The 11,895-nt window shown below is 41.8% G+C and overlaps 1 protein-coding gene across 1 annotated transcript; it reads left to right on the top strand.

Annotated features, from left to right (window-relative positions):
- Positions 1-1,058: 1,058 nt before the first annotated feature.
- On the top strand, positions 1,059-11,895 carry HAL (histidine ammonia-lyase). The gene is made up of 20 exons (XM_068190428.1): positions 1,059-1,420; positions 1,854-1,914; positions 2,084-2,111; positions 2,388-2,462; positions 2,560-2,632; positions 2,717-2,783; positions 2,962-2,999; positions 3,084-3,209; positions 3,489-3,628; positions 5,096-5,143; positions 5,749-5,896; positions 5,981-6,076; positions 6,192-6,250; positions 7,036-7,116; positions 7,789-7,854; positions 7,938-8,103; positions 10,205-10,339; positions 10,912-11,020; positions 11,114-11,183; positions 11,606-11,895. Exons 1-20 carry the CDS (start codon positions 1,174-1,176, stop codon positions 11,753-11,755), a joined length of 1,983 nt encoding a protein of 660 aa, XP_068046529.1. The 5' UTR covers positions 1,059-1,173; the 3' UTR covers positions 11,756-11,895.

The raw sequence follows: 11,895 nt of genomic DNA, 5'->3' as shown, positions 1-11,895 counted from the left end.
ATGCCTTATGTCACTAGTTTTGGGGTAACTTGCATTTTGTTGTAAAAGCCCATTTATCATATACAATGCTTTGGCAGTTAAGAGTTCCTGCTGCCAAATAATCCTGCTTTCTCGCTGTCAGAGTTAGAAAATTGTGTCAGGCATGGCTTTCTCTAGCATGGCCCTAGGTAGCTCTGCTTGGGACAGTGTCTCTGACTAATGCATCCCAAGATGACATTCCTACAATAATTAAACCCTAGGTAGTCCCTTTGTTTAGGAACACTAGTGTGGCAAGTATGGACTATGAGTGTTGTTACCATTTTGCCTTTAAAACCAGAGGTATTTTCAAATTCTGTGTGTACATGATTATTGCTAAACTTTTTTTTTTGTCACCATCTCAACAGCTATCTCCATATCTTATCCTCTTTGCATCTTCTGCCTGTAAAGGAAGCATGATACAGCAGCACCAGGCTTGATAGTGTGCAGCTGTGGCCTAGTATTTGTTGATACCTGTTCCTGTAACATCTTCCAGAGCATAAGGGAAAAGGCTGTAGAAATTAATTAATCTTTTTCTTTCCTACAATAAAGAAATATGTTTTCAACTTGAGCATGGGACTGTTTAAAGCAGGCTTGCTGCCTCTACTACCTTTGTCCTGCTCTGGATAGAGCTGTGAAAGTATAATACAATCTTCTTTCAGTCCTAGCAGCCATGAGCAACCCATATTCCCAAGGTGCCTCTCTTACAGCCCTGTCCCTCGGTTTTTGTTACTGTGATTTACTGCTGGGCGATTGCTGTTAATTCTTGTTAAACCCTTACATTTTTAGAACAGTTGCACTGCATCTTAGTCCAATTTATCTATTCCTAGTACATAAGCTTCAGCTCCTGGTTTTTCATTTCTATATTCCTGATGTGATCTTTGGAGTAAAATTCCTGTGGCAATAGGTAGGGGGGTGTGCCATTTCTGTGAAAAGGGTGTGTTCCCTGGGTTTGGTTTGATTGGACGAAGTAGCCAAACACATTGATCTCATTTATTTACAAAGGTGAGGATTTTGAGGGTGGGTTTTTGCCTCTATCTGATTGCAACACTGGGCTCTAGATAGGCACAGCTCTTCAGGCCATCATCACATGGTAAATGTGAGGCTGCTGCACACTGCAGCCCTTCTTGGTCAAGGAACAATTTTTGGAGAGAAAGCATGCCGAGGTACACGGTGCATGTCCGAGGAGAATGGCTGGCAGTGCCATGCCTAAGCTCCATGAACACCATTGAGTGGCTGGGAAAGGAAGCTGTGAGACGGTACATGAAAAACAAACCTGACAATGGGGGATTTGCCTCAGCAGAAGAAGTAAAGTTTTACATTCGAAGGTGCAAGGGACTTGGCTTGCTGGATCTTGATGATACTGTGGGGGATGCTCTGGAAGACAATGAATTTGTTGAAGTTGGTAAGCAGAGCCTTAAGAATTACATTGTAGAGTGACTGTGTTGTCGTCTGAGCCAGAAAACTGTGGCTTTATCTAGATTCGTCTAAAATTGCACCTAAGAGATTGTCTACAGTTTTTATGGAAAAATGCCCAATAATTTAAGAATATTTAATTTTTAGGAACAGATCTACATAAAAGCTAGAAGGTACAGGATTCTATATACATCTTCGGTATCTGCTGTCATATATAGTGTAAGCTGTTCTGCCTTAGCCTTTGGAATACCTTAAATAAATACATAGTTCCTTGTTATTTTCCCAGAAGCATGAAAGTATGTTAAGGGCTGATAACTGGAAATTAGAATTCTTGTTGTCGTAAATTGTAATAAATAACAAATTAACTTATGTGAATAATGCAATTTAATCCTGTATGTGTTTATTCTGCATATTTCTTCTAGTTATAGAAGGAGATATAATGTCTCCAGATTTCATACCATCTCAGCCAGAAGGAGTTCATTTGTATCCTTTTTGAGTGCTTTGTGAAGTTTTTACAATTACAGATTTATAATTTTCTAGATTGCCTGCGTTTTTTAGAGTTCCTTCATTCTTAAAACACATTGCCAGCTGTAATTGAGTGGTCACTGCCTGTGAAATCCTGTCTGCCCTTTTTCCTTTACAAAACTTTCAGATACAGCAAATACCGAGAACCAGAACAGGTAAGAATCACCAATGATTTTACAGCTCAGTAACAAATCCTGCTACTCACCAGAAAATGCTGAGAGTTCAGCCAGTGCAGCATTCACAAAAGCAGGGGCTATTAGATTGGCTGGGTCTAGGAAACTAAACTACAATGTGCTTATTATGTTTTTGTTACCCGGGTTCCTGTCTTATGAATAAGCTTCCTGTCATTGCTGAGTTGTGACCATATTTTTTATTTATAGTAATTATTGAGCAACTTTGTATGTATCACAAAAGATGGTTCTTTGGTGTAGTATATTTCTTTAGATGGCAACAGCTTAACAACGGAGGACTTGGTCAATTTAGGAAAGGGACTCTACAAGATAAAGGTAAGAACTCTGAACAAATGCAGCTAAAAATTACATGTTTATTTTCTACAGCTAAATAATGACAAATAAACTAATATATAAACTATTTATGTTTTAGCTCACACCCGAAGCTGAAACTAAAGTCAAAAAATCACGAGAAGTGATTGAAAGGATTGTAAAGGAACAGACAGGTAAATATTTTTGCTTTTAACTACTAATTGTTTAGAAGACTGCATCAGGTTCCCTCCTTAACCAGTAGTGTACGTTTCTTGCAGTTGTTTATGGAATCACCACGGGTTTTGGAAAGTTTGCCAGGACTGTAATCCCAAACAGTAATCTGAGGTATGTTGTGTGTGCAGCCTTCTCCATCTTTTCTTTTCAGGGAAGGAAGAAGAGGGAGCAATTTGACCCTGTAGCTGGGGTTAAATGAGAACTACTTCAGAAATTCCTTCTGTTTTGTGCAAAATAAAACCTGGTGAGACTTTTTTTGAGGTTTAACATATTTTCTTTTTCTCTGTAGGGAGCTTCAAGTGAACTTGGTTCGTTCACATTCTGCAGGTAATGAAAGATTGCTTGGTGTTTCCCTTTTCTGCGCTTGTTGGTAGTGGGTGAGTAACCGAGAGGATTCTGTTACTGTTTCAGGTGTGGGGAAACCTTTGACCCCAGAGAGAACTCGCATGCTGTTGGCATTGAGAATCAATGTCCTAGCCAAAGGATACAGTGGAATATCCCTAGAAACCCTCCAGCAAGTTATTGAAGTGTTTAATGGTAAAAAGCTGTTTAAAGAAAATCTTCCTTTCTGTTTTTTTCCCTTTTAACTGTTTTGTTAAAGGGTTTAGCTCAATTGGTCAAGATGCAGATGTTGGTCTTTCAACTTGGTAGTTGTGAGAGATCAGGACTAGAGCTGCAACAAGAGTAATCCTGTTTGTGCAATTGTCCATGATTGTAGGCTGTTACTGTGACCACACTTATGAGTTGGCTTCTCTGTTTTCCAAGGAGTTTATCAAGGGAAGGCTCTAAAAGGAGTGATTTTTGTTTTCTTTCTAGCATCCTGCCTTCCTTATATCCCAGAGAAAGGGACAGTTGGAGCCAGCGGAGACTTGGCCCCTCTCTCTCATCTTGCTCTGGGATTAATTGGAGAGGGAAAGATGTGGTCCCCGAAGAGTGGCTGGGCTGATGCTAAATATGTAAGATTCATGCAGCTGATTGTTTATTTTTTTTAGCTTGCTGACTCATTTTTCAAATTGCATATAGCTTTGAGAGAAACAGAGCTTTTGCTCAGATTAGTAAATGTACAAGTCTTTGGATTTTCTCTACCAGTTTGAATTTGGACTAGCTTGCCTTTAGCTGCTCATCCTCTAATTTGAGGAAGGTGGATCCATGGAGAATGCAAGAGCTGACCCACATGTCACTGGAGCAGACATAAATAAGCAGCATGTTATTGAGCCCTAAAGAAATATCACGCCATAGTATTGCTATACAAGATACCACAGTGACATAATTTATGAACTGGAGAAATGGAGAGGATATGATACCAACTATGAAAGAACTATTACTGTATCTTCAGCTCCATGAGCATCAATACTTTTCTAAAAAATCCAAGATTACCTCTCAAATGCTGAGTGTACCTGGAGATTTACTGGAGGCAAGATCTTCGTGATAAAATTTCTACTGATTTTATAGTGGCTTTAAGTAAATACACACTTTGGATATTTCATTTTTGATGAATTACTAGGGTTACAATGAGCCTTTATATCATTCTCCTTCACAAGATGGAAATGTTACAATGAAATTAGTTTTTAATCCATTGTTATTCTGCCACCAACACATCAGCAGATTGATCTTGTGTTAAGTATCTCCAAGTCCAGCCCCTCCAAAGTCTTTCATGGTAGTTTGTTCTGCTACACCTATAACTCCTATCCATGAATATTTGAACACCAGACTCATTTTGATACATGTACATCACTATAGTCTGAAGAAAGATTGAGGACTACACAGGGAGAGGAGTAAGGAGTAAGCAGACCAGGGTGTCCTGGACCTTCAAGACCAGAAGGTATAGCTGTACACTTCTGAGATGCATTACCTCTCCCATTGGACAGGGTGAGAGGATTAAATGAGAAATGGGTTATGCTGTTTCTCCACTTCCTGCAAGAGCAATTGCCCTATAGAATAGACATGTACAGAATAAACTGGATGGGACTCCTCCTGTCATTAGAGATTTTCTATAGAAAGGATAAGGGATCATTTAAAAAGGAATAATTTATGCCAAGCCAAAATGCTATGACGCAGGGTGTAGGCAGAACTACCTTCCCAAGAGGCTTCCAGCCTTCTTTCCTATTGCTCTTTCCCATTATTTAGAACATGGTAGATGTTAATGGGCTGTGACAGTGACATATATCTTGCTTCAGTACTCCTGCTACCTTCTTGTATTGGCACCTTGAAGTGAGGTGCTATTTTGGAAGCCCTTTATTTAGCCTAGCAGAAAAAAAACATGTGTTATGTTTGTGCTATAAAGCTCTTTTTCTTCCATCACTTAAGAAATTTGTTAATATTTCTGTTCATGGAAACATTTAAGTTATAGTGACTTAATTTTATTACTTTAGGGACTGAGAAGTATTTTTCATTAACTTTCTTGGCATTTAACTCCTTCACAGGTCCTGGAAGCCCATGGACTAAAACCAATTACCTTGAAACCAAAAGAGGTAATAAAGTATAATGACACTAGCTGATGAAAAAGAGCACAGTCAATCACTATGTGCTTTATATGTACAATAAAAGCATTACATGAATTAATAATAATTTTAAATCAAACTTTAGAAAGATAATGATGAAGTGTTGTCAGGAGTGGGATTCACCACTCCTAGTGTCGCCCTACTTGACTTGAAATGACAGACCCAAGCTTGGTGTTCTGATTGGCTCTGTGGTCAGTGGGGACAGACCTCTTCAGAAAGCACTTTGTACCATCCTGAAACAGCTGTCTAAGAGGCATCTTCAAGGTACCTATCTGCCCTTTGGCCATAACAGGAGGTCAGATGACTGACTTGAAGTGGGTATCTGACTTGCTTGGAACTACTGGTGCTCCAAGGGTGTCGGCAGTGACTTAATGGGGTTATGAGCATTAACACTTTATGTAGCAAAGATGCTCAGGCAAGCTGTGCATTTTATGATTTCAGGATGGTCCAAAAAGCTAGGCAAAGATCTTTTAACTCCTTCATGTGAGAAGGAGAATTGTCACAGACATGGTGAATTGTCACAGCATGTGGAATAGCTGCAATGAATTTGCTTAACATCTGCTCTCCCTTTGAAGGGTCTGGCCCTCATCAATGGAACACAAATGATCACCTCGCTGGGATGTGAGGCGGTTGAAAGAGCCGGAGCTATAGCGAGGCAAGCTGACATCATTGCTGCCCTTACACTGGAAGTCCTGAAGGGTACAACGAGGGCCTTTGACACTGGTGGGTACTGGGCCCTCCCTGTCTGTTTGCTTAACAGCTCCTGACAAGAGAGGCACAGCCTGACAGTCTAACTTGTCTTACTAGATATCCATGCGGTGCGCCCGCATCAAGGGCAGGCTGAAGTGGCCTTTCGATTCAGGTCCCTTCTAGATTCTGACCATCATCCATCAGAAATAGCAGGTGAACAATCTTAACCTTCACCCTCTCAGGTTACCAGGACAGGCTGGGTCCTTCAACAGGACACAGTGCTTTTGTGTAAGCAATATTTGGGTTTTGCCCTCCTTGTGTCTTCTAGAGAGCCATAGATTCTGTGACCGGGTTCAGGACGCGTACACAATGCGCTGCTGCCCTCAGGTAAAGACTGACTTTTAGATCCTTCCATAACAATAGATAAATGATGGGGAAATTTCCACCTCAGAAATACAGTCAGTTATGTGCTGTCTGACACTGTTAGAGGAAGTGGCTTTATTTTGCTTCTTCTTTGCTTCACAGTAGTGTTAATGGAGACATGCAATTTGTTGATCACATGCATGTACATATCAGGCAGCATCTAACAAAGCTGTGTCCAGATCTGGAAGAGGCCAGAGGTCGGAAGCAGAGGGAAACTGCTGCTTTCCATGCTTGCAGATTTTGTAGGGATTTTCTTCTGCCTTGGTGCTAATAACATGAACTGGGTGCTTCCAAAAGCCAACAGAATGTAGTATCTCAGACATACTGGAAGAGCTCAATCCTATGCGTTTTAACAGGAGCAAAGCTACTAAACCAGTGGAATTAATGAAAGTTAATTAACTAATAAGAGGTTTTGTTTTCTGTGAGTCTTTGTAAGGATACGTCTTCCCTCATAACATTTCTGCCACTGAATAAATACCTTCCATTTAGGTAAACCAACCCAAATATATAAAGAATGTAATATTCAGATTACTCTTTTGGCAAAACTGCCATAATAATAGTAAATACCACCTTTGAAGTGTCTAGGATTGGCAGTGATGCTCCTGATGTTAAAAGCAAATCTAAGACAGTCTTCCATGTGTGAAAGTCAAGTGGGATAGTGGGAAAGAGGGTCCCTGCAGTGCAGTCAGCATCCTGAAGGTGAACTAAGTGCAGATACTAAGCTCAGATACCAATGTCCTTTGTTCTAGGTCCATGGAATTGTAAATGATACAATTGCTTTTGTGAAGGACATAATGAAGACGGAAATAAACAGTGCCACGGACAACCCTGTATCTTTTCAATTACTTTATTACTATATTAAATTCTGCTTGGCCTTTTTTATTCTTTTCTTCAGTATAGTTACTCACACTGGAGGCAAAAAATGTCATAACTGGCTTTGGTCAATAATTGCTATTGTTTGCAACAGCAACCTCTCTTCCTTTTCCTATGACAGCATTGAAGGATTTCTGTCAGCTCTGTGATGCAGGGCTGCATTTCTGTCAGCACTGTAATGATGCTGTACACAGCATCATATCAACTGCTGATAAGCATTATTGCTTTTAATCTTCTAAACATCTTTTTACCATTTTAGAATCTAATCCAATTCTTTGAATTGGAATTAGTCCAATTCTAATTTGGACTAATTAAGTGCCAAAATCATAACTTCCATGGAAAGAATCTATCAAGGAACTGAAAATCTATGCTAGGATCTGAACAGCTGGGTTTTTTTGCACCCTCGATCAAAGACCTTGTTTTATGTAGCTTATTTGAAAAAAATACATGTCAAAATTGAGATTGTGTCTTCACTTCCTGAAAAGTGGAAGTGTGGATGCAATATAATGTACTTGCAAATAAAAGCCTATTGGCACAAACATTCTTTCAGTTAAGATATTCTGATTACTGGCAGATATCACTCATGTAAACTGTATTTCACTCATGTGGGCCTTAACTTCTCCTTAAAGATGGTGTTTGCTGAAAGAGAAGAGACCATTTCTGGAGGAAATTTTCATGGTGAATATCCTGCAAAGGTAATTCAGCATTTGAAGAAATGAAAAAAAAACTTTTTCTGGTTTGTTTTTTTCTTCTGGTTTAATGAGATCTTCTTCTGTAGGCTCTGGACTATTTAGCAATTGGTGTGCATGAACTCGCTGCAATTAGTGAAAGAAGAATTGAGAGGCTCTGCAACCCCTCACTCAGTGAACTGCCTGCATTTTTAGTCACTGAAGGAGGTCTGAACTCAGGCTTCATGATTGCGCACTGCACAGCAGCTGCCCTGGGTGAGTGTTTGAGCAATACCATAGAGAGAGCAAGCTAGAAAGACTGATTTTTTTTCAAGACAGATGCAGTCTGATAGGAGACACAAAGGTATGTGGCTCCTGTTTTCTCTCTCTTCTCCATGTGTTCTGTGCTGTCTTGTCAAGTATGAACGTTGGGTGTAGCTGCAATTATTTCAGTTCAGCCTTCCTTATTCTGCACCAACCCTTGGGGCATGTTCAGTGCTCTAAGCATGCAAACTCTTAGTGGACTTTGGTATGAAGGCTTGTCTCAAAGGTGGCTTGATGTCTTCAGTACTGGGCTGTCTCCACTTGACAGCCTGGTCTGCACATCAGTATCAGACCCCACAGTCCTCAAAAGAGCAGAGTTTGCAGAGGAGCACACTGAAATTAAACATCACTTCAGTTTTTCCTCTAGTACTCATGGCTGAGGCAACAAGAAGCCTGCTGGCTGCTGGTATACTACAGTTCACAGGTTCAGGGAAGCATGAGCCAATATAAACATGCTATGAGGAGAGAGTAAATTTTAAAAGTTACAAATGAACACAGGAACAGAGGATATCAGTTAAATGTGTAGATAAACATTCTGCAGAAAAACAAATGAATTAACTAAATCAGTGGGCTAAAGGAACCCTGTTTAGAGGCTGGTTTGGGAAATGGGTCTGGAAGAGAGCTGAATGCTCCTGCCCTTGCTTAAGGGCTGGAAGCTTTACCTTTGGCTGGGGAGAGTTTAGGATGGCTCCAGGCTTCAGCTGGTTGCATGGCTTCAGATTTCATTGCACACTTCTGCATTCTGGGGTGACAGATTCTGGGGTGTTTGTGATTTCTGCTGTGGGAAATGAAAATTACAGCCCTGCCTCCGCTGACACTAGAAGTCCATGGGTCAAAATCATCTCATCCTGATCCATACAGCCAGGATTTTATCTGAAGTTTGAGTTCCTTTTATGTTTCTTAACTTCTTTGTTAATCACCAATACTTTTCAAATCACTCTACCAGTTTCTGGGTTGTTTGTGTACCAGCTAATGTTTTTCACTCCCAGGGTTAATAGATAAATCTGAAAAAAATTGCAGATATTTTGCAACACCACTGGATGTGTCCGTCTGCCCCCGCTCCAGCAGCTCTGTGCCTGCCAGACCGAGCTGTTTGCAGTGATCACATGCAGCCTCTCTGGGACCTGCCATCACCTGCCTGAATGTGCCAGCTGGGCTCTGGTCCTAGACTGTCACTCCAGCCTATTTGCAATTGGTGTCACCACCTCTCTGTCGCTCCTGTTGCTTTTCTGAATTCGCTAATTTGGCGAGAGCATTACACAGCACCCCACTGAGCTTCAGAAAGAAAAGGCCGAGTGCAGCCAGAGTGCTGTGAATGCAGACTTCATTTTTTCTCTTTTAAAGAGCAGTTCTCAACCTCAAATTGTCATTGAATGGTTCCTAAGGCCTCTCCTGCAACCATTTGCCTGTTGCTTTTGGGTGCAGAATGAGAATTTACTCCAGACCATACACCTGGCTTTCAAAGCAGGAGTATGTCACCCTCAGGGACATGGGCAGCTTTGTAGTGAGGTGAGGGAGGGAGAGGGTTTGTATTGCATTCCCCCATCTTTCTAGAGGAAGTTCTGAAAGTGCCTCAGCTGCAATGAGCAGACCAGATGCTGATCTCTAGCTGTATTCTTGAAAGCAGGGGAGGGGTGATCTTCGTGACCAAAACCAGAGGGTTTTTGGTCTTTACAGAGAGTTGCCCCAGAGCAACAGGCAGAACCAGGCCTGTGTTTCAGTTATGCTGTCTGCTCTTCTTCTTCAGTTTCCTCCAGGCCTTTGAGCCACAGCAACTCAAACTGGAGATAAGGGAGTGAAGAGTGAGCTGTTGTTCCATATTTGGTTAATATTTGCATTTAAAGACTGCTGTTGGTTAGTGTTTTCAGAGGCAATGGTAGTATTCAGTTGGTTATTGCAAATTACTCAGTCCAGGTAAAATGCTGATGCATCCTCGAAAGAGGAGCAGTAGTTGGACCCAAGGTGACGGACAGGCCCTTATCTACATGCTGTCCATTGCTTCTGCTGTCTCATGCCTATTCTGTCCTTCATTCATTGTGTTGGGTTTTTGCAGTGTCTGAGAACAAAGCCTTGTGCCACCCCTCTTCTGTGGATTCTCTCTCAACCAGTGCTGCTACAGAGGATCACGTGTCCATGGGAGGATGGGCTGCAAGAAAAGCTTTGAGAGTTATTGAACATGTGGAACAAGGTAAAATTAAAATTCTGATTTCCGGACAGACTTTGAATCATGAAAATGAGGGGCTAATACCAATAATGATCAGCTGTAAGGTGGGCAGATACAATGCAAACTTCTCCAGACAGAAGACTCTCTTCCAAAGCGCTGTCATTTTCCTGCTGTTTTCATGTGCGCTCTGGCAAGCTTAGAGGGAGAACTTTCATTTTTAGCTCAGGCTCCTCTTTTCTCAGTTCAAAAGAAGCTTTCTGATTTATGATGGACATTAATTTGAGTGTTCAAGTTACGCTAGAAGAGATTCCTAGGGATTTAAGACTCTGGTGATCAGGAGTTCCTGGTACACTTGAAAGGTCTGTACAACAACACCCAAAATCTGCTTGCTGAAATGCTGGATACTGCCCTCAGCATCACCCATGAAATGATCCTGCCACTGAGCTGGCTCTCTGGAGGGTGTGGATCCACTCGTTTGGCACATTGCCTGAACCATATCATATTAGTGAGAACAAAGGCCAGGGATAGCTTTAGACAGGAAACCTCACCTTGAGCTGTACCTGCCAAACATCCCTTTGGCTGCTCTGGCTTCCTAGTTCTGGCTATTGAGCTGCTCGCCGCCTGCCAGGGCATTGAATTCCTCCGCCCTCTGAGAACGACAACCCCATTGGAGAAGGTCTACGACCTTGTGCGCTCCGTGGTGAGGTAAGATCAGATAAACACTTTCCCCAGAGGTTGCCTGCCTGGAGAGCAGCTGCTGCCAGTGGGGGTTAATGTTTGCCCAATGTCTCGTTACAGGCCCTGGATAAAGGATCGCTTCATGGCCCCAGACATTGAAGCAGCTCACAGGCTGCTCGTGGAGCAGAAGGCGAGTGCTGGCTTTTGGCTTGTGCATAGGATTGTCTAGAACCCTTTTTCTTTGTCCATGCTAGCTGCTGTTTTTGCTGCCCAACCCTCTTCATGGTCAGGTAGTTTTGTAGCAAGTGGCAGTGACTCTCTCCCAGCTATTGCACGCAGAGCATTAGCCTGGTAACAAGACAAGATAAAGTATTTTTGCCTTGAATCCTTTCACCTTGTCCCATTGGAGCTGTATTCTTTCCCATCCATTGTCAACTACCTTCACATGCTTTTCCCTAAACCTTGCTATATCTGCTTGTCTGGTTCTGATCCTCCCATACAACATATCCCACACCATAACTTTTCTTCAGAGTTTTGTGAACTGATGCATTGATGTCTTAGCTGACCTTTTCTTTGCCTCTGACTCTGTTGTTTCACATTCTTGTTCCGCAGGTGTGGGAAGTGGCTAAACCTTACATTGAAAAGTACAGGAGGGAACACATCCCTGAATCAAGACCCATTTCACCTACAGCTTTCTCCCTGGGATGGCTGAGAATGGGTGCAGATGATAGTCATGACCACAGGCATCAGAATGAACTTTAAGAGTTGTGATCCTCTGGAAGAGAGCAGTTCCTTTCCAGAGCTTTACCTGAGCATGGTTGTTCTACTCACACTCAATATGGTTTCTCCAGGCAACCTAGAGGACCTGACTGTCTAGCTTGAAGCACAAATAGATAGTAAAG

This window comes from Anomalospiza imberbis, chromosome 5, assembly GCF_031753505.1.
Source record: "Anomalospiza imberbis isolate Cuckoo-Finch-1a 21T00152 chromosome 5, ASM3175350v1, whole genome shotgun sequence".
In the NCBI taxonomy this organism is placed as follows: domain Eukaryota; kingdom Metazoa; phylum Chordata; class Aves; order Passeriformes; family Viduidae; genus Anomalospiza; species Anomalospiza imberbis.
This window is presented reverse-complemented; position numbering and strand designations above follow the sequence as displayed.